The sequence below is a fragment of the Pristis pectinata genome, chromosome 5 (genome assembly GCF_009764475.1).
Source record: "Pristis pectinata isolate sPriPec2 chromosome 5, sPriPec2.1.pri, whole genome shotgun sequence".
NCBI lineage: Eukaryota > Metazoa > Chordata > Chondrichthyes > Rhinopristiformes > Pristidae > Pristis > Pristis pectinata.
In genome coordinates, this window is record NC_067409.1 from 115,112,660 (window position 1) to 115,134,565 (window position 21,906).

At 39.7% G+C, this 21,906-nt stretch overlaps 1 protein-coding gene across 1 annotated transcript in view; it reads left to right on the forward strand.

Annotated features, from left to right (window-relative positions):
* Positions 1-21,622, forward strand: part of fam133b (family with sequence similarity 133 member B) — a 40,340-nt gene extending 18,718 nt beyond the window's left edge. The window contains exons 4-11 of the mRNA XM_052016065.1: positions 257-328; positions 5,118-5,147; positions 5,278-5,349; positions 6,852-6,950; positions 7,041-7,094; positions 9,798-9,869; positions 18,100-18,147; positions 20,966-21,622. Coding sequence (XP_051872025.1) covers positions 257-328; positions 5,118-5,147; positions 5,278-5,349; positions 6,852-6,950; positions 7,041-7,094; positions 9,798-9,869; positions 18,100-18,147; positions 20,966-21,046 — 528 coding nt within the window. The 3' untranslated portion in view covers positions 21,047-21,622. The remainder of the gene's footprint in view (positions 1-256; positions 329-5,117; positions 5,148-5,277; positions 5,350-6,851; positions 6,951-7,040; positions 7,095-9,797; positions 9,870-18,099; positions 18,148-20,965) is intronic.
* Positions 21,623-21,906: the final 284 nt, after the last annotated feature.

Genomic DNA, 21,906 nt, shown 5'->3' on the forward strand with positions numbered 1-21,906 from the left:
GTTTTCCAGTAAAAGTGAGAATTTATACTCTGGTATTGCAGTGCATGTTGCTTCAACATGGCTGCAGTAATGGAGATCTTGTGAACTATCGACGTGAAAAATGTTCAATGCAATGCTTGCCAAAGCTGTTTTAGAAAGAAAATATTTAGTGTTGGTTTTGCTGTAGAAGTCTTGAGCAACGATCTATCCTTCGATTGATTAGTAGTAATTTAACAAATGTCTTGCATATTTGGCTTAATCTTTTTATTGCTTTCAGAAATGGAGAAGAGAACTTGATAAAAATAGGGAGAAGATACTTGGAAGTGAAAGTTCATCCAAAAGGAAAGAGGTAATAGTTATCAAAATGATTAAAGTTGGACACCTAGAGGATGGATTAGTACAATGGTATTGGCTTGCGTTTGCATCCAAACCTGAGGAAATGAAATCCTCTTCTGCTGGGACATAGTGGAGATAATTGAAATCAAATTTTAAATAAGTTCTTGGCTGGTACATATCCACATCACAAATTCAGGAACAAATCTGAAAGTATGAAATATATGGAAGTAAAAGTTAAATGTTTGAAAATTTAAATATCTTGTTAGTGGTGATAATGGAGTGGGCTCCTTTCTGAGGCTGGCATAAGGTGGACTGGTGGCATGGTTTAAATTAATTTTTGACTCTGTTTTCTGTACATAACTGAAAACTCTGTTCCGTACAGCATGGGTAATTGATGCCTGAAATACAAATTTGCATTTAAGATTTCCTGCAGCAACAGTATTTTTCTTTTTCTTGCATACTCCCAAAACTAGAAATCTCCTTGAAGCTCCATTATGGCAAGGGATTACTAGGAGCTCAGAGGAAATGATTCAAAGATCTCCATGAAGACTTGTACATTGGAATCCCAGAAAATGGAGTATTCACGATGGTATTGAGAAGCTCAAGTCATTCCACAGAGAAGGCACAGAAGCCGAGCATAAATGTTGGAAATGCACCATCACTCAGTTTACTCCCCTGGGTGCCTGTGAAGCACTGCCTGCCCTTCTGTGGCAGAGCCTGTGTGTCCCAGATTGGTTTCATAATTCACTCCAGAGAACTGGTGTGGAAACAAGTCCTTCCTGATGACTACCTAAGACGAAGAATTAGTTTTCAATTCCTTTGAAGGATATAGGTTATGGCAAAGCCACTTCTTATTGTTCATGGTTATCTTTGAGAGAGCTACTGTAGTTCGTGCTTTTTAGTACAGAATTTCAGACTTCTTACCAAGTGATGGTGAAGGAGCAGCTATACATTTCCAAGTCAAGATTGTATGTCTCATAAGGTTTTTGGGGTGTTATTTTCATGAATTTGTACTTCAGTATGATTGAGCATTTGGGAGGTGCTGTCAAAAAGGCCTTGGTAATTTGCTGCTGTGTATCTTGTAGCAGATGCGCACTTCATCCACTGTGAAGGGAGTATACGTTTAAGGTGGGCAGGTGAAATGCCATTCAAGTGGTCTACCACAGACATTTGATAGTCAGCAAATGAGTTGTAACAGAGTATTTACTGACTAGCTCTTGTAAATGGGATTTATGTGACTGGTCCAGTGTTAAGTTTCAGCCCAGTGCTGATCATCTCCTAGGCCCAGGGGCATTGATAGTGGTTGTGTGTAGAACATTGAAGGAAGGTGGTTGGGCTCTCTGGATGGAGACAATCACCACCTGGCAATTGTGTGATGCAAATTTTACTTGCCACTAATCAAGCAAACACAATGTTAAGAATTGTAATAGCAAATGCCTATATCTGACTGATTTGGTGGGAAGGAGAAAGTTGAAGAGAGCCTGCCTAATAGAAACCAGAAATTCTGGAAACACTCAGAAGGTGAGGCAGCATCTGTGGAAAGAGAAAAAGTTGATATTTCAGGTCAATGGTAGATCTAAGGCTGTGCTGTGGAACTCCTTGGGGCTGAAGTGATTGGCCTCCCAAAACCCATGTTTACTTCCTTTGTGCCAAAAGTGGCTCCAGTAAGTCAAGAGATTACTGACAAAGGGTCTTTGACCCGAAAGGTTAATTGTGTTTTCTCTTTCCACTGATACTGTTTAACTTGAGCGTTTCCATCATTTATTGTTTTTTTTTCAGATTTCCAGTGTCTGCAGTTTGTTTGAGAATAATCTTGAAGGGTTTATCCCAGATCCACACTGATTTTTTTTTAAACAAGGCTTCTCAGTTTTCACTCATTTAACTTCCTCAGTACTGTAGTTGTCAGGTGTCACTGGAACACAATGTAGGAGGGGGCTCTTGTTTGATCTTAAAATGTTCTACCATTTGTCAAAGTCATAGCTGATGTTCTACCTAATTTGTTGTCTTTTATATGAAATATTATACCTGGGTTGATTTGCATTCCATAGAACACTACAGCACAGTACAGGCCCTTCGGCCCACAATGTTGTGCCAACGTTTTATCCTGCTCTAAGATCTAACTAACCCTTCCATCCCACATAACCCTCCATTTCTCTATCATTCATGTGTCTATCTAAGAGTCTCTTAAATGTCCCTAATGCATCTGCCCTCAACCTCTGCAGGCAGGGTGTTCCACACACCCACCACTCTCTGCATTTTTACAAAAAAACTGCTTTTTGTAACCTTGCCCACTATAATGGGATTCTTTCACTGAAATCAACTCCATTCTATTGATTCTCCTGATGCTAATCTCCTTGTTTCTTGGCTGACCAGAGCAAATTTAGTCGAAAGTTCCCTCCTGGCCTGTGGCTGACTTTGCTTCCTTCTCCATTTTGTTTCCCATCTCCCCTTGAAAATGGCTAACATGAGGGGACATAATTTTAAGGTTATTGTAATTTGTCTCCTATCTCCCCAAGCTCATCTTGTTCTTAAAATCCACCTTCCCCTGTCCTCCCTATCTTGCAAAACTGGATTTAGTTTATTCTTCAATCCTCAGCCTCTAATTTCAAATCCCTTTGCTCGCTGACCATCCAAATCTACCTCCAGATTGCCTTGAGTTCCCATCTGGAAAGATATAAATGTGGTTTTCCCTCCATGTCCCAAAACAGTTCATGTCAAAATCACATCCTGTGTTGGTCACATCCTTCTGTTCCTTTGAACCTATCTGCAGACTTCGGCACAGTTGACCACATTCCTCTGCTCCAGTGTTTCTTCCCAGCATCTAACAAGCAAAAATCCATTTTCCCTGTTCCGCTCTCTGACAAACAGCTGCAATGATGCATCCTCCTCTGGTGATCCCACGCAACACCCTTTTGGTGCCTAGTTTCTCTACTAAATACTGATTTTTTTTTTTGATTTGATCATCCAATAACACAGCAGCAGTTTCCACACATGCTGATAATACTGTCACCACCAATATGTTCACTCCTTTCACTAGGTGTGAAATTGTTACTTGTCAAATTGTTACTTGTCCAGCATCCAGTGCTGGATGAGCAGAATCTTACCCCAACAATATTAAGACCAATGTGTTCTTCATCCCCAGACCTACCGTCTCTCTGGCACACCTGAGGCCAAGCCAGATTGTTTGCAGCCCGAATGTCATATTTGACTGAGGAGAGTTTCCAAGCACCACCACTAACAATTTCTATTTCCATCTCCAATATTGTTTGACTCCCTGTGGCTCATTTCATCTGATGAATTCGCACCTTTACCCCTAGGCTTAACTACCTCATTTCTTCTTCATTGATTTGCATTGATTCTTGGCTGATCAACATTTTTAATATTCTCGGCCTTGTATTCAGATCATTCCATGTCCTCCTTCACACCAATTCTTTAGCCTTAAGCCGTACAAAATACCAGTATATCTGGATTCCATTCCTGTCCTCTTTGAAAATCCCTGACTAAGGCTCCATCTTTGTGCATTTTGAGTTCCAGGAGTTTGGAATTTCCTCTTTAAGCCTGCTTTGGTTCTCTCTTTGTCCCCTCTTTAAGCTGCTCTTGTGTAGCTTGGTGTAGGTCTCGGCTGGGTATAACCATATTCAAATCAAACTTGACCCATGGCCTTAGTTTTTTTGATACCTGACCCTAACCGGTCGCACACCCAGTCTAGTTCCATAAGGCTCTGATCAAGTAGCCAGGCTCTAAATCAAAGGGCTGTTGTTTCAGCTTGGGGCCCCTGTAGTTCACCATCACTGTGGGCATTGCCCTCAAAACCTCTGCCCCAAGTCATTCCCTTTATCTGTCTGACCTACTCAGGGCTACCTCCACCTCGTCGCCTCTGTTCCTATGTGTTCCTTCCCAGCTTGCCTATTGACCTGGATAATGCAAGTACAGTACCATTCAGCAGTATCGTGGTGGATTTTTAAAGCTTCCTTCTTAAAAGCTGGCCAACCCATATTAAGGACTTAAAAATATATCATAGCTGCCCTATCCAAACTTGTCGCATATAATTGGGAACTATGGAAGGATGTGATTGCAGAGGTGATTCACCAGGATGTTGCCTGGGGTGGAGCTTTTTAGTTACATGGAGGGACTGGAGAGGTTAGGTTTGTTCCCCTTGGAGTGGGAAGGGTGAAGGGGGAACTAATAGAGGTGTACAACATTGAGGGGCATAGATAGTAAAGCTTCTGTCTATGGCAGAGGTATCCACAATGACAGGGTGCAGGCCTAAGGCAAAGGTTAGAGGAGATCTGAGGAATTTGGTTTTCACCCAGAGGGTGGTTGGAATCTGGATCAAGCTGCTCGAAGGGGTAGCGGAGGCAGGAGCTCCTAACGTTTAACTATGTAGACAAGCATTTGAATCATCAAGGTGTCGAAGATTATCGGCCAAGCACTGGAAAAATGGAGTTGGTACTTGGTTGGCCTGGTGGCTGATCGGCCTGTTTCTCTGTCGTATAATCACAGCTCGATAACTGTTGGGCTTGGATTGGGTTTTTTAAATGTGTAATTACCTTTTGAATGTTTTACCCTGTTAAGGGTGTCATGGTAAATGTCTTATTAATTTGTGGGTATTCAGATGTTTTCTGTTTGAACACAACATTGCTGTTTCTGTTTCACTTTTATTTTCTGAATAGCAATTCTTTTAATATACCTTGCACAAAAAACAAATACCTTAATGTGAAATGCATGAAATGTGTTCTAATTTGAAGAAGTCTTAGTGTATGTTCTACATAGAGTAATTCTTTGTTCTCCATCCCATTTAGAAAAAAAGAAAGGAAAAGAAGAAAAGTAGGGTGAGCAAATTTTCAAAGAAACATCCCCCCCCCCCCAAACTTGTTCATTTTGTGTATTCCTATTTAATGTTTCATTTCTATCAAATGAATGATAAATCTCACAAGCTGTACTCTATTGTGTTTGGTCAAGCCGTCTTCATCATCTTCCTCCTCATCATCAAGTTCTGATTCTTCCAGCAGCTCTTTGGACACTGACAGTGAGGTACGTCAAAGCAATTTTAAATCCAATGCATTTTTTAAAAAGTTAAACTGCAATATTAAGGAAGAAAAAGTTAGTAAATATGCTTTCTGGATCAACAAATAGGGTCCATAATCAACACATGCTGTTCAAGTTTATTGTCATAAGCCCAGGGTATAAGTGCCTTGCAAATTAACTTTTTGCAGCAGTAGCACAGACAACCATAAGTTAACAAACTGAAATTAACATAAATTAGACATAACTTGCACAACAAAATAAACATTAATGCAAGTTGAAAAGGGGGAGAAAAGAAATACAGTCCAAGATTCTTAAGACCTGTGGAACTGCATTGTCAGGTGTGGGTTCTGAGCATGCTGATGTCCCTGTGAATATGAAATTCATGTTTTCCACAGAGCTGCAATCAGGAATACCAGGAATGGTATCGTGGGGCACGTGATCTTAAGCTTGATTTTTTTTTGAAAAATAATATCATAATACTATACTTTCAAATAAAACAAAGCATTTTAAATAATAATACTCCATTTTGATCTTTGCTGCTTCAAATTCCAAGTGCAACAGTCTCTTTTATGTATCTCATTAAAATCCCTCTTGGGATTAAGGATTTTATAATGAAATGTTAAAGTTTGAAGGTTTGAACATGAAATTAATTTATTAGGAATGTTCATAAAAGATTTAAACCTTATTCCCAGAGTGTTTCCTGGTTAATTACACTTGATTCAGTGCTTGTTTTATTGTAGCCGTCATTCAAACTTGTATTACTAATTTTGTGCACAGAAAACATTAACTGCCTAAGGGATCAAAATTTAGATTTGGATGTTTGAGAATGGAGAAAAGTTTGATTATTATTTATTATAGGAGGACAGTAGATTTTAATGGATTAATTTTCAGTTTAATTTTTAAAATTAAAATTTTTTTCCAAAATGCAGTAATCATAGAAAGATAGAAATTAACATGGTGAGAAATGATCAAAAATATTTGGGGGGCAGGGGGAAAAGATCTGTAAAATAATTGAGCCTAATTTGAGATGTCATGTTATGGTAAGAAAAATTCCTGTAATTTCTAAACCTGTAATCATAGGTCTTGAACTCACTCAATAATGTTTTGTGAATATTGTGTTCAACCTTTCTTGTTGCATTTTGTATCTTTTTTTTAAAAGAAGTATGGATCTCCTTTGTAAAGCTATAACTGAGCTGCTCTGGGGAAAATTTGCAGTTGTTACCTTAATTTTATTGTTAAAAATAAAACAAATCTGGATCATAAGTCTTTGATAAATTAAGCGTTACTAAATTTGATCTGAAGTATTACTATATATTTTTATGATGCAAGTCCAGTCTGATTTCTTTGTATCAATATCAAAAATTCATCATGAAGTACTTCTATGAAATTTATATAAGCGAAATGGCCTATTCCAACTTATCTGGTTAGAAACTGGAAATGGATGACATGGTTAAGTGGAAAGTAAATCGGTGTGTTGTAAAGAACTGACATTGTAACATCTATTGCAGGATGTAAAGAAACATGTTAAAAAGAAACGGAAGAGAAAGCATAGCACTGTGCGAAAATCCTCAGAAGACTCCCAAATAGATTGTGACGTGGATAGTAAGGTAGAATTAAATGCTTAACAAATGCTTCATTTTTATGAATCTGAGTGTTTATAAAAATTGATTTAAAATTATTGGTTCCTTTCTCATCAGGAAACTACAAAGAAAAAGAAGAAGAAAATCAAAGAGGAATCTGAAAAAGAACGAGTGAGTAAAAGATTCATTCATACTATCTTATTAATATAGAACGCTCCATCAGAGTACAGGCCCTTCGGCCCACAATGTTGTGCTGACATTTTATCCTGCTCTAAGATCTATCTAACCCTTCCCTCCCACATAGCCCCCTATTTCTCTGTCGTTCATGTGTCTATCTAAGAGTCTCTTAAATGTCCCTAATGTATCTGCCCCCACAACCTCTGCCAGCAGTGCGTTCCACGCACCCACCACTCTTCTTTTTTTAAAAAAAATAACTTGCCCCTGGCATCCCCCTTATACCTTCCTCCAATCACCTTAAAATTATGTCCCTTTGTTTTAGCCATTGTCACCCTGGGAAGAAGTCTCTGACTGTCCACTCGATCTATGCCTCTTGTACACCTCTACCAAATCACATCTCACCCTCCTCCTCTCCAAAGAGAAAAACCCTAGCTCACTCAACCTATCTTCATAAGACATGCTCTCCAATCCAGGCAACATCCTGGTAAATCTCCTTTGCACCCTCTCTAAAGCTTCCACGTTCTTCCTATAATGAGGCGACCAGAACTGAACACAATACTCCGTGTGGTCTGACCAGAGTTCTATAGAGCTGTAACATCACCTCACGGCGCTTGAAATCAATACCCCCACTAATGAAGGCCAGCAGTCCATACGCCTTCTTAACAACCCTATCGACCTGCGTGGCAACCTTGAGGGATCTGTGGATGTGGACCCCAAGATCCCTCTGTTCCTCCACACTGCTAAGAGCCCTGCCATTAACTTTGTATTCTGCCTTCGAATTCGATCTCCCAAAGTGTATCACTTCACACTTATCTGGGTTGAACTCCATCTGCCACTTCTCGGCCCGGCCCTGCATTCTATCAATATCCTGTTGTAATCTACAGCAACCTTCTACACTATCCACAACACCACCAACCTTTGTATCATCAGCAAACTTACTAACCCACCCTTCCATATCCTCATCCAAGTCATTTATTAAAATTGCAAAGAACAAGGGTCCCAGAACAGATCCCTGCAGAACACCACTGGTCACTGACCTCCAGGCAGAATACGCTCCATCTACAACCACCCTCTGTCTTCTATGGGTGAGCCAATTCTGAATCCACACAGCCAAGTTTCCCTGGATCCCATGTCTCCTGACTTTATGAATAAGCCTTCCATGAGGAACCATATCAAACTCCTTACTAAAATCCATGTACACCACATCCACTGCTCGACCTTCATCAATGTGCTTTGTCACATCCTCAAAGAATTCAGTCAGGCTTGTGAGGCACAACTTGCCCCTCACAAAGCCATGCTGACTGTCCCTAATCAGCCTATGCTCTAAATGCCCATAAATCCTGTCTCTAAGAATCTTCTCCAGTAGTTTTCCCACCACTGAAGTAAGACTCACTGGTCTGTAATTCCCAGGGTTATCCCTACTCCCTTTCTTCAACAAAGAAACAACATTTGCCACACTCCAATCATCTGGCATTATTCCTATGGCCAGTGAGGACACAGAATATTGCCAAAGGTGCAGCAATTCTTCTCTCACCTCCCATAATGACCTTGGATTTTTCCCATCTGGCCTTGGTGACTTATCTACCCTAATGTTTTTCAATAGTTCCAGCACATCCTCTTTCCTCACGTCGACGTGCTCTAGCGTATCAGTCTGTCGTACGCCATCCTCACAAATGTCAAGGTCTCTCTCACTAGTGAATATCGAAGCACAGTATTCATTAAGGACCTCCCCTACCTCTTCCGACTCCAGGTACATGTTTCCTCTTTTATCCCTGATTGGTCCTACCCTCACTATAGTCACCCTCTTATTCTTCACATACGTGTAGAATGCCTTGGGGTTTTCCTTGATCCTACTTGCCAAGGCCTTCTCATGCCCCCTTCTAGCTCTCCTAAGTCCATTCTTAAGCTCCCTTCTGGCTACCTTGTAACTTTCCAGAGCCTGTCTGATCCATGCTTTCTAAACCTTAGGTAAGCTTCTTTCTTCCTCTTAACAAGATATTCTACATCTTGTGTCAACCAGTGCTCCTTCACAATACCATCCTTGCCCTGCCTCATTGGGACAAACTTATCCAGAGCCCCATGCAAGTATTCCTTAAACAACCTCCACTTTTCCGCTGTGCACTTTCCCAAGGACATCTGTTCCCAATTTACACTCCCAAGTTCCTGCCTAATAGCATCATAATTCCCCCTCCCCCAGTTAAATACTTTCCCATATCGTCTGCTCCTATCCCTCTCCAAGGCTATGGTAAAGGTCAAGGAGTTATGGTCACTATCTCCAAACTGCTCTCCCACCAAGAGATCTGAAATGTGATCAGGCAATTGTAACTGATATGAAAAGCTTTTGGCTATATTAAACAAAGTGTAATCTATGCCAGTAAATAATTTTTGTGCCATTGAATCAGAAGATTCATTTCAGAGTTTGTTCAAGTACGAGGGGAATAATCATCCATCAGCTTCTCATTTTTGCTTCTTCAAAGTTGCTTGTGTTAAAGTGGTTGGGTAAAACAGCAATAAGTTTTATTTGACTAGTGGAAATTATGTGTTGAATAAAATATCCTATTTTAGTAGCCAGCTTTTAAAATCAATGAAGTTATACCTAGAGGCTAACTATTCTTAAAATCATTTGTACATGCGTTTACATATAGAGTAATGTTTTCTGTTGATTTGCTCTGCATTTTTAAATTTGTGTTCAATTAGGATAAAAAGAAGAAAAAACGGGATCACACACTGCGAAGATCGGAGGAATCTGGCTCAGCTGAAGAGAATGAGGTCAGTGAATTTGCATGATGTGTACTTGAATAACCGTGTTTTCCTGTTTTATGTTGTTCCCAATGTTTTTATTCACTTGAGAGATTCTGTTTTCATACGGGGAAAAATGACTTTCAGCTCATGGATGGAATATGGCTGTTGTCATATTAACCGTAAATTTGGGATTTGCCATTATTTTGAAAATGTTATCTAGTTGATTTACATTGTAGAAATTTCTGCAGCTAGGTTACAGCCTTTTCTCCGGAGTAATCGCAAACCAGGATCCAACCATAATTCTTTGAATTCTGGAGCATGCCCTCAATGATGCCATTCTATCAGAGGTGAACTGTTTGTTTTCTGACATGTAGGATGTGATTTGCACTGATCTTCCAGTGATCTGAGTTAGAACATAGAACAGTACAGCACAGGAACAGGCCCTTCAGCCCACAATGTTGTGTCAAACCAATTACATTAGTCATAAAATGCCCAACTAAACTAATCCCTTCTGCCTGCACAATGTCCATATCCTACCATTTCCCTCACATTCCTGCCTATCTAAGAGCCTCTTGAACGCCCATATTGTATGTGCCTCCACCACCACCCTGGGCAGCGCATTCCAGGCACCCACCACTTTGTGTGTATGTGTATTGCCTCACACATCTCTTTTGAACTTGCCCCCTATCACCTTAAATGCATAGAATATAGAACAGTACAGGCCCTTCGGCCCACAATGTTGTGCCGACATTTTATCCTGCTCTAAGATCTATCTAACCCTTCCCTCCCACATAGCCCTCTATTTTTCTATCATTCATGTGTCTATCTAAGAGTTTCTTAAATGTCCCTAATGTACCTGCCCTCTGGTATTAGACATTTCAACCCTGTGGAAAGGATACTGGCTGTCTGCTCTATCTATGCCTCTCATAATTTTATAAACCTCTATCTGATCTCCCCTCAGCCTCCGCTGCTCCAGAGAAAACAACCTCTCCTCATAGCACATGCCCTCTAATCCAGGCAGCATCTTGGTAAACCTCTTCTGCACCCTCTCCAAAGCCTCGACATCCTTCCTATAATGGGGCGACCAGAACTGAATGCAATACTCCAGATGTAGCCTAACTAAAGTTTTATAAAGCTACAGCATAACTTCATTTGGAAAACCACCTTTACCGCTCTGTCAACCTGTGTAGCCACTTTCAGGGAGCTATGAACTTGGACCTCAAGATCCCTCTGCTCAGCAACACTGTTCAGGGTATTGCCATTAACAGTGTACTGTCTCTTTACATTTGATTTGCCAAGGTGCAACACTTCAAATTCGGCTGGGTTAAACTCCAAGGATTTACAGACAACAAAATAAAGACTTTGCCTGTTCTTACCTGTGCCGCCTTACTGAAAACGTTATTTTTAAAGAGCTGCTCGCACTCCCCTCACTAAGATCACTTACTCAGCCTCTTCTTGCTGAAGCCTCAAGCCAAAGCCTCAGTCCCAGTTCTCGGTCTGATTTATTTTTTTACATAAAGAACTTTCATTGCTGCTAAGCATTACCCCCCTTGAACCTGGGTTGTGCAGAAGAAACTGTAAATAGTATGCTTGTTTACATATTTCTTCATTTATACTGTGAGGAATGGGACTGAGGGTTATGATAAAAGTAGATTCACCACTGCATTCTTAAAGTGCTGACATTGTAGAATGACATAGCAAGGAAACAGGTCCTTCAGTCAGTATAAGAATAACAAGTAGAACTTGCATCATCTTGACTTGTAAAGTTCCAACCCAGATTTTGATGAATTATGGCATTTCTTACTTTTTAAATCATATTCATGCCTCTGCATTCACATTTATTGATGCACTTTTCCATTTAACTATCTTTCACTTTTAGAAAATCTAGTTGCATTATTGATCCAACAAAAACATTCTATAGTCTGTCCTTTTTTGCATAAAAATGTTTCCATCCTTTGAGGTTCTGATGATGATTATTTGGCCTATCTCAGTTTGACTATGACCAAAGATTTGGCCCCAAAAGACCAATGTTCTACCCTGTGCTCAAATATTTAATCCAGTTACAAACTGTAAATCTCTGGGGAATTTTTGCTGTATTAGGCATGCCATCTGTTGGATGAAACATTGGGTAAAGCCTCCTCTGCCCATGGTACCTGTTAAATAACAGGGTGGTGGAGGCAGATACTCTCATAACATTTAATGATTTAGATGAACACTTCAAATACCATGGTTAGGAGGTTATAGGCTGAGTGCTGGAAAAAGTGTTCAGTATAAGTGGGTTCTTGATGCCCAGCAGGGAGATAGTAGGCTAAAGGGTGTGTGTTTGTGCTGTATAACTCTGGTTATATAACAGAAGCCTCTCAACATTTATCCCTGGGCCAAAGCCATCAGGAGGATTTTGGTAATTTATCTGATTGCTCATTGTTGTATGTTTTATCTTGTAGGTGGCCTAACTAGATGTTTCCATTATTTCTCATGATTGACAGCTTGACATTAATCCTAAATTCATTTGATTATTTTCCAGTTGTGCACCTAATTTATCTGTCCTGTTTTAAGTTGAAGTGATGTTTCAGACTTTTTTCTCATAACTATTGCTATAAGAATGATTTTTGATTTATTGGTCAACAATTTGTGTATACTGAATTAATCTTTTCTAACCTTTAGTGACTTTCAATTGTTGCAAGAAAACATTTTTTGATTTTAGTTTTTCTTTCAGCTCCATAGTTTTGATTAATTTTTATGTCAATAACTTCCTGCAGTACCTTGTTTGAACGTTAAGTGTCAGTGTAACCTGTTGTAGAGCACACTTCAGCAACAAGTGGTTGGAATAGGTACTAGAGGAAATGGTTTCAGTGGAGGAGTTTGATCTTCATTAATAAGAACTATTGGCATTGAAAGGAACATTTTCAGGTTAAAAGCTCTTTGACCTTTCCATAATTACTTTAGCTTTCCACAGGTTATTACATTCAGTTGAATAGCTGCCAAGAATGTGTAGTATTCATAGATTGGTACTTGGATATTGCATTGTCTACCTGATTAACAAGCCTTGAGTAATTGGATTTATCTTGTCCTTTTAAAATTCCTTCTAGAAGGAAGAAATATTTTCCCACAGAGGTTTCTCAAAATGAGATTTTCCACCTTATTCAATTTGCAAAATGCAAATTATATGGATCTTGTTTTGAATTTGCCTTCTATTTGTTGTAGTATATGATAGGAAAAGTTTATGTCATGATCTGAGACTTGCTGTCTTCTCATAACACATTATGAAATTAAATTCAATAAATATGCAAATTCATTGGCAAACACAGAAGTGTATCAGAATGTTACTTTTACAAATCAAGTAATTCATTCTCTTCCAATGAAGAAAGCCTGCTGGTCTGTGTGACTTCCATTCCATATGTTCTATTCCCCCCACTCCCCAACCATTTTCTCTGCGCATTCAGGACTAACGTGCCTTTGTTGCCTCATTCCGAAGGAAAAGTGGGAAGATTGTGGCTTTCCATCGTGTGATTACACACCCTGCTGCTTCATGCTCCACAAGAGCAATGAGGACCTTCTGCCTGAAATAATCTCCTCCATCGTCCCATGGACTTCATCTTGTCACCCATCAATCCCTATCTTCCTTCACCACAAAGTAATCTGTATAGTGGTTAGAAAATACAGACGTATACATCTGAAGGCGCAAAACTTGTGTCTGGAGGTGGAATTGAAACATGGCCTTCTGTTCATGATGCCTCTCAGATCTCATGCCTTTTTCTCAATTAATAAACTTGCAGATGTGGCAAGAGAGGGAGGGAGGAAGACCTAGACCGAAACAGTGAAAACTGAGCTGGGGCACAGCAGCAGATGAGTAGACATGGAATTCACAGATGAAGTTAAACATCTGGAGCAACCTCAGAGATTAGGAAGAGAAATGTGGGCAAAGGTATCAAATCAAAAACGTGTAACTAATAGAGTGAGAGAAATTCAGATTCACATGTAACAATGCAACATGTACAGAGCAACCAGGTAAATGAGCATAACAATTAGAACAGAGCACAACTGCCCCATCCTGTAGCAGTTTAAATTATGCAGTGAAAACCACATCAAGTTTTATAGCACATGTTTTCACCATCTTCATGTGAATAGGACCAGGAGCAGGTCAGTTACCCCCTTCAGGCCTGCTCTGCCATTCATAGCTGATCTATCTCCGGCACCTTTTTTTACTTGCCCTGTTCCTATGTCCCAGATTTATTTAACATCTAGAAATTCATCTGCCTCTGTATTGAATGCAATTGATGACTGAGCCTCCATCACTCTCTGGGAGAGGGAATTAAAGATTCGCCACTATGTGAAAAGACTTCTCATTGTCAGTCCTCTAAACTCCTTAGCCAAAGGTGTAGTGTTCCCACTATCAACTCTGAGGCCCTGTAAGAATGTTGTAATTTCAGTGATGTCACTATTATTCTAGAGAATGGAGACCTTGTCTACTCCAGTCTCTCCACCGACAGACCAGCAATCCTGGGAATCAGTCTAGTGGGTCTTCTAGCAAAAATATCTTTTTGGACAAGACCATAATTGTGTATTATACTCTAGACCTGGTCTCACCCACATCCTATGTAGAGTCATGGAGACATACAGCACAGAAACAGGCCCATCAGCCCAACTAGTCCATGCTGACCAAGATGCTCATCTAAGGTAGTCCTTTTAGGCCCATATTCTTCTAAACCTTTCCTATCTATGTACCTGTCCAAATGTCCTTTAAATGTTGTCATTATACCTGCTTCAACCACTTCCTCTGGCAGCTTGTTCCACACACCACCACCTGTGTGAAGAAGGTGACCCTCTGGTTTCTTCTAAATCTCTTGCTTCTCATCTTAAACCTGTGCCCTCTAGTTTTTGATTCTCTTTCCCTGGAAAAGAGGCTTTGTGCATTCACCCTATCTATGCCCCTCATGATTTCATGCCCCTCTAGAAGGTCACCCCTCAGTCTCCTACATTCCAAGGAATAAAGTTGTAGCCTGCCCAACCTCTCCCTATAAACTCAGGCCTTCGAGTCATGGCAACATCCTCGTAAATTTTCTTTGCACTCTTTCCAGGTTAATAACGTCTTTCCTATAATAGTGTAACCAAAACTGTACTCGGTGCTCCAGGTGCAGCTTCAATGTCTTGTATAAATGCAACATGATGTCTCAGCTCCTATACTCAATGCCATGATTGATGAAGCCCACCATGCCAGATGCTGCCTTCATCACACTGTCTACCAGTGAGGCCACTTTCAGAGAACTATGTACTTTAATCCTAAGTCCCTCTTTTACAATGCTCCACAGGGCCCTACCATTCACTGTGAAAGTCGTACCCTGGTTTGACTTCCCAAATTGCAACATCTCACACTTACATGGATTGAAAGCCATTTGCCATTCCTCAGCCCACTTACGTAGCTGTTCAAGGTCCCCTTGTCATTTTGATAACCTACTTCACAGTCCACAGTACCACCTATTTTGGTGCCATCTGCAGACTTACCATGCCTTGTACAATCTCATCCAGTTTGTTTATATAAATGATGAGCAACAATGGGCCCTGCACTGATCTGTGTGGCACACCATTAGTCACAGGCCTCCAGTCCAAAAAAACAACTTTCTACCTACCATCAAGCCAATTATGTATCTACTCTGCTGGCTCTCCCTGCACCCCACGTGATCTAGCTTTCCACGCAGGACTTTGTCAAAGGCCTTGCAAAAGTCCATACAGATGACATCCACCACTCTGCCCTCTTGGTTACCTCTTCAATAAACTCTAAAGATCTGTGAGATATGATTTCCCACACACAAAGCCATGCTGACTGTCCTTAATTAGACCTTGCCTGATAGGTTCTGTCCCTCAGAATCCCCTCCAGTACCTTGCCCACCACTGATGTCAGGCTAATTGCCCTGTAGTCCCCTGGCTTGTCTTTGCTGCCCTTAAATAATGGTATAAAATTAGCCACCCTCCACTTTCAGAACTTCTCTTATGGTTAAAGATGATGCAAATATCTCCACAAGGGCCTCTGCAATTTCTTCCCTAGTTTCCACAAGGTCCAAGGATGCACTCGGTCATGCCCTGGGCATCTATCCACTTTAATGTGCTTTAGGACCACCGATCCCTTTGGTGATTTGTATATGGATTGTTTTTTTTATTTATTTGTGTGTGTTTTATATATATATATATATATATATATATAAATAAAATAAAATTGTACTTTTGTACCATCCTCTTATAAATAAGGCCAATTTGACATTTGCCTTCCCACTTGTCTGCTGCATCTTCATGTTAGCTGTAAGTGACTTGTGTGCAAGGAAACTCGAGTCCATTTGAACGTCAACTATAAACCCTATTCATTGGGCATGTTACCTCGGTCATTTGCCAACCAAAGATGCAAAGCAAAACAACTGTGAAGCAAAGTGATGTAGCAGCCTTTCCAGCTGCAGTTACCAGCTCCTTCCACTGCACCAGACTGAGCTCTCTACCTACTCTGTCAGCCTGCAGTGATGAGGATGGGTAACCCAGCTCCAAGTGTGCTGCTCTTTCTAAATGGGTTTCATTAGCCTTACGTTTGGGCTAATTAGACAAAGACATGGACTAATGATCCAGAGACATTCAGATCCCATTTTGGCAGCTGGAAATCTTAATTAAGATCTGGAACGAAATGGAAAATTTACTCTTTCTATGTCAGTAATAGAATATTACAATTGAAATAGAAATCCTTCTGGTTCACTGATGTTATTCAGGGAGGGAAAACCAGCGTGTTTCTATTTCCGTGATATCACACAGTGCCTAATAGTCAATCCATTATTTCTGAAATAAAATCACTTGTAACGTAAACAATTTTATGGCATATTTCCACATAATAAAGCTGTAGAAACAACAAGTGGAATAAATGACCTCCAAAACCATTTTTAGTAGTATAAACTTCAAGGTTTCTCCCACAGTTGGAATCTAGTGTAGGGTATCACAAGGCAGAATTTCCATTCCCTGCAAGAATCTATTTTTCTAACAAAGTTGTGATTTTTTTTTAATATACTGACTTTCAGCATTTTCTAATCATTTAGTAGAAAGATTCTCCTTCAAAACCTGCTGTTGACTCAAGTGCACCTACATATTTTAATAATTCCTGTGTATGAATTCTATTAGTTTTTCACATCCTCCAGATAACTCTAATATTTCACAGTGGACAATTTTTGACTTGTGATGTGATCAGTTTTGCAGACAGTTAGGTGCCAGTAATGAGATGCATGACTAGATTTCCTATCGTGATATTACTTGAACGATAACTGTTGGCCACAGTGTTTTCTGACTATAACCCTTGTATAAACTTGGGTAGTTTTATGTTGCACCTAAAAGGTGACCTTTTTTTGATTTCTGATTTTGTTTTGGTGTGCTTGTTGCAATACTGCTATGCATTGCCAAAAAAAATCAATCTTTTCTAAAACTATTCTTTCACCTCCATTTTCTTTTTGAGGTGAGTACAATTTCCAATAAATTGGCCAGTTAAAAGCTTAAAACTCTTTAAAATCAAAAGGCTGAAGATAGTTTCTTATCATCTGAAAAGTTCTCTAAGATCAGCAGTAAAAGCTCATGAGACCCAAAAAAGTAAATTGAATTGTATTATAGTAATGTTTTTAAAATAAATCTTTAAAGATTTGTCTTTAAGATGTGCAGTCTTTTGATTGTATGCTTCTGACAGAATACAATTGTTGGTTATAGTTGAGCATGTTCAGCAACCGACTGGACTTGATATTGCTGTCATACATCTCAAATATCCCAAAATGCTTCGTAAAAATGACTTTTGGGAGCAAAGTAACCACCGTATAACAAGATAACATAATTAAAAGATTATCAGTTTAGATTGATCATAGTAGAGGGCAGAAGAGCTTGTGCATTGACTTTTTTTAAATGTGCCTAAATTTTTTCAAAATAAAAGGCAGTACCTGGTTTTGTCTCATTTGAAGACCGTATCTGATTGTAGTGAAATATCCACCTAAATCGTTTTCTGCTAGAGAATGGCTTGAAATCATAACCGTGTATTGGAAGCAAAAGTGAGATTTAACATATCTCTCTGCACCACCAGACCTTGTGTTTGCTGTTAAAAGGTATCTAAAACATGCCTGAAGTAAATATCAGATTTAACAATTTTGTAGTGATTTAAAATCAAAACTAAACTTGTATTTGAGTTGCACAGATATACTACAAATATCTTCAGTCATCTGCATTTGATTTAATGAACATGTTTCTTTTTAAGGCACAGTCAAGGAAAAAAAGAAATAATGAAGAGAAAGACAAATCTGCGGTAAGTATTGCAGCCTCTCCTGTCAGCTGTAGTGTAACATTGACGTTAGTGGTTCCTCAGATCTGCAGTAAGTATTGCAGCCTCTTCTGTCAGCTGTAGTGTAACATTGACGTTAGTGATTCCTCATTTCAGCCCATTGGTTTATTGATGTTAATTGTCCCCCACCCCCCCATTCAAATGTGAATATTGCAAACGGAAATGTGGCACTGTTGCTAATTACATTTATCAATGTGATTACACTTCCTCCAAAACATAATTACTTGTTCTGGTAATTTGGGTGTTCAACATGTTTACATTGTCTCTAATGATGCTTGGAAGGCATGTGTATAGTGACGATTCCAACAAGAATTTCACAACATTAGTGCACAATGTCTGACTGGGATGTGGATTTTCCCAAAAACACTCATTGAATACCTTTCACTTTGGCTGGGTTGCCTGTACTCTCCCTCATTATAACTTTATATTCCATTACTGTTAAAGTGGGATTACTCCAATCTGAAATTGCAAAGCATTTATTTAAACTGCTGAATTGGTGAATCAATCACCAGACTCACTTATCCCATTCTAATATGTGGTTATTACGTATGCATTATCGATCAGATAAAAGAGAGGATATTTAGGCATCTCTTTATTTTGTTTTAACATCCTGTTAGCTTTCAGAATTCCAAAATACCCTGATTGTAATTGAGAAATGTGGTGTTGGTGTTGTCTGTCTGATTTGCTCCTCTTGGAATTAAATCACCATTGTGCATCACATCTCAGTTGCCAGATGAATTGACTTTCAGTTCAAATGCATCTCTTTTGGGGCATTTTAGGTTCTGTGCACTACAGCAACACAACTCTGCAATAAAATGTTCAGATTTCAGTTCCTTTCCCCTCCCTCACAGGCAGCAAGTTCACCATTATTACTCAGTGTGTTTATCGAGAATCTTCGTTCCGTCCCCTTGCTCCCTTTTCCATGCCCAAGACTTTAAATTTGTGTTCTCTTAACCTTCTCTTAACCTTAACCTTCAGTTCAAGGGTCAGCTTTCTCTGTCTCTCTGCACAGAACAGCATGAGCATGCCCTTCAGCCCACCATGTTGTACAGACTAATTAAACTAGTAATTAAATGCCTAACTAAACTAATTCTGTCTGCCTACACATTTCCCATATCCCTCTGTTCTCTGCACATTCGTGTGCCTATCTAAGAGTCTCTGATACACCTCTTGTATTTGCCTCCATTACCAACCTAGCAGCACATTCCAGGCACCCACCACACTGTTTCTAAAAAAAACTTGTCCCGCACATCTCCTTTGATGCTCACCTTAAATGCATGCCCTCGGGTATTAGACGTTTTGACCCTCGGAAAAAGATACTGGCTGTCTATCTATGCCTCTCATAATCTTATAAACTTCTATCAGGTCTCCCCTCGTACTCCCATTGCTCCAGAGAAAACAACCCGAGTGTCTAAACTCTCCATATAGCACATGCCCTCTAGTCCAGGTTGGTAAACCCCTTCTGCACCCTCTCCAAAGCCTCCACATCCTTCCTGTAATAGGGTGACCAGAATTGAATGCAATATTCCACATAAGCTGCAACATAACTTCCTGACTCTTGAACTCAGTGGCTCAACTAATAAAGGCAAGCATACCATAAGTGTTCTTTACCACCCTATCAACTTATGCAGCCACTTTCAGGAAGCCAAGGACTTGGACCCCAAGATCCCTCTGCACATCAGGGTCTTGCCATTAACTGTGTACTGACCTCTTACATTTGATCTCCTAAAGTGCAACACTTCACATAGTTGCCCTTTGGGTCCCTCTCGAATCTTTCCCCTCTCACTTTAAACATATTTCCTCTAGTTTTGGACTGTCTTACCCCGGGGAAAAGACTGTGGCCATCCACCTTATCTATGCCCCTCATGATTTTATAAACCCCTATAAGATCACTCCTTAGCCTCCCATGCTCCAGGGGAAAAAGTACCAGCCAATCCAGCCTCCTTGTAACTCAAGCCATTCAGTCCAGCTAAAATCCTCAAATCTTTTTTGCAATCTTTAGTTTAACAACGTCGTTCCTATAGCGGGGCGACCAGAACTGTTTGCAGTCCTCCAAATATGGCCTTACCGACATCTTGTACAGCTGTAATGTGACGTACCAACTCCTGTGCTCAGTATTCTGACAGATGAAGGCAAGTGTGCCAAACGCTGCCTTCACCGCCCTGGCTACTTGTTTCACCATATTCAAGGAACTATGTACCTGCATCTCTCAGGGTCTCTGTCCTACAACGCACCCCAGGGCTCTACCATTTACTGTGCAAGTCCTGCCCTGGTTTGTTATACCAAAATGCAACACCTCACATTTATCTGAATTAATCTGTAGTGCCTCTCCCCAACCTATCTGCTAAAATGCATCACCTCACACCGCTCTAAATTCCACCTGCTATTTGTTTGCCCATTCTCATAGCCCAGGTCTAGTTGTTGTCAATTTGTTTTAAGGTAACCCAGTTCAGTGTATTATCCAGAAAGATAAATTAACTTTGCTAAAGCCATCCAGATGGATGAGTTTTATTAGAAGTTTGATTTGGGAGATGCACAGATACAAGTGAAAGTTTGGAGAGGTGTCTAGCATAAATGACACTGTGCAGAGCAAACCTTTCTTTACAAGGCCTTCTCATGTCAGTTAGTTTGGCCAAGATTTACTATGGAATTTAAGAAAGCAATTGACAGACAGAAGATAGACGCACTATGACATTTGAAACGATGCAGAGGGGTAAAGTACCCGTCTGTATGGTGTGATTGTTACAGCAGTGAAACTGATTACATTTTCAATGTTATTAAGGAGAAGTTAAAGAAGAAGAAGAAGCACAAGAAACATGGAAAAAAGAAAAAAGTGTGTAGTTCAGACCTGGAGTCAGCGTGAGGTGAGAGTGAATGGAAAGTATTTAAAAAAAATGGAACTTCAGGTTCTTTGAATTAAGCAAGCTGCACGGCAAAGACCTTAAGAGTTGAGGACACTGACTTGGACACTACTTGCTGCATGATATTCCAAACTCTGCTTGCATTTGCAAACATTTGTAACTTTAAAAGTTGTTTTTATTTATGGAAGGTGATGAACAACAAATGCATCTTTTTGTAGGGTTCAAGATTTTCAACTGTAAACATTTTTGATAGTCCCTTGTTAGCTTGTTTAAAGTGTGTGATGATCCAACTGTATTGCCCACTGTATGAACCTAAACATAACTGACAACTTCCAATTTATTAGCAGTTCCATTTTACCATGGCTTTGGCTGACTAAAGGAACTGATGCTTGTTAATCCATACTAGAATGTTATTTTTGTATAATTTCTTGATCCTTTTAGCTCAACAGGCCTAAGTTTTCAGTTCTTAGTTTGAAACTTGTTTCTAAATGAGAAGTAGAGTATCATTCCTTCTTAAAATATTGATCTGAGAGTTTTATAACTTTGTAAAATATGTAAAATAAACCTAAAAATATCCACCTTATTTATCTGCATTGTTTTTCTTCAAAAGGGGTTGGAGGAGGAAAGAATTCAATGTAGATCATTGATAACTGAGGCACTGAATAATGTAGATGGTTAAACTGTTCTGAAAGGAATATTTTGAACCAGTTTTTAAGCTGTTGCTTCTCTGCAGGAAACAAACGGTATATGACTTCTAACTTTGCATTTGGAAGTTAAGTGACTTTTTTGTACACTTACCTTTCCTTTCACCTTAAAACAAATGGCATCAGCTCTTCACTTTGATTTGACCCAAATGAAAATG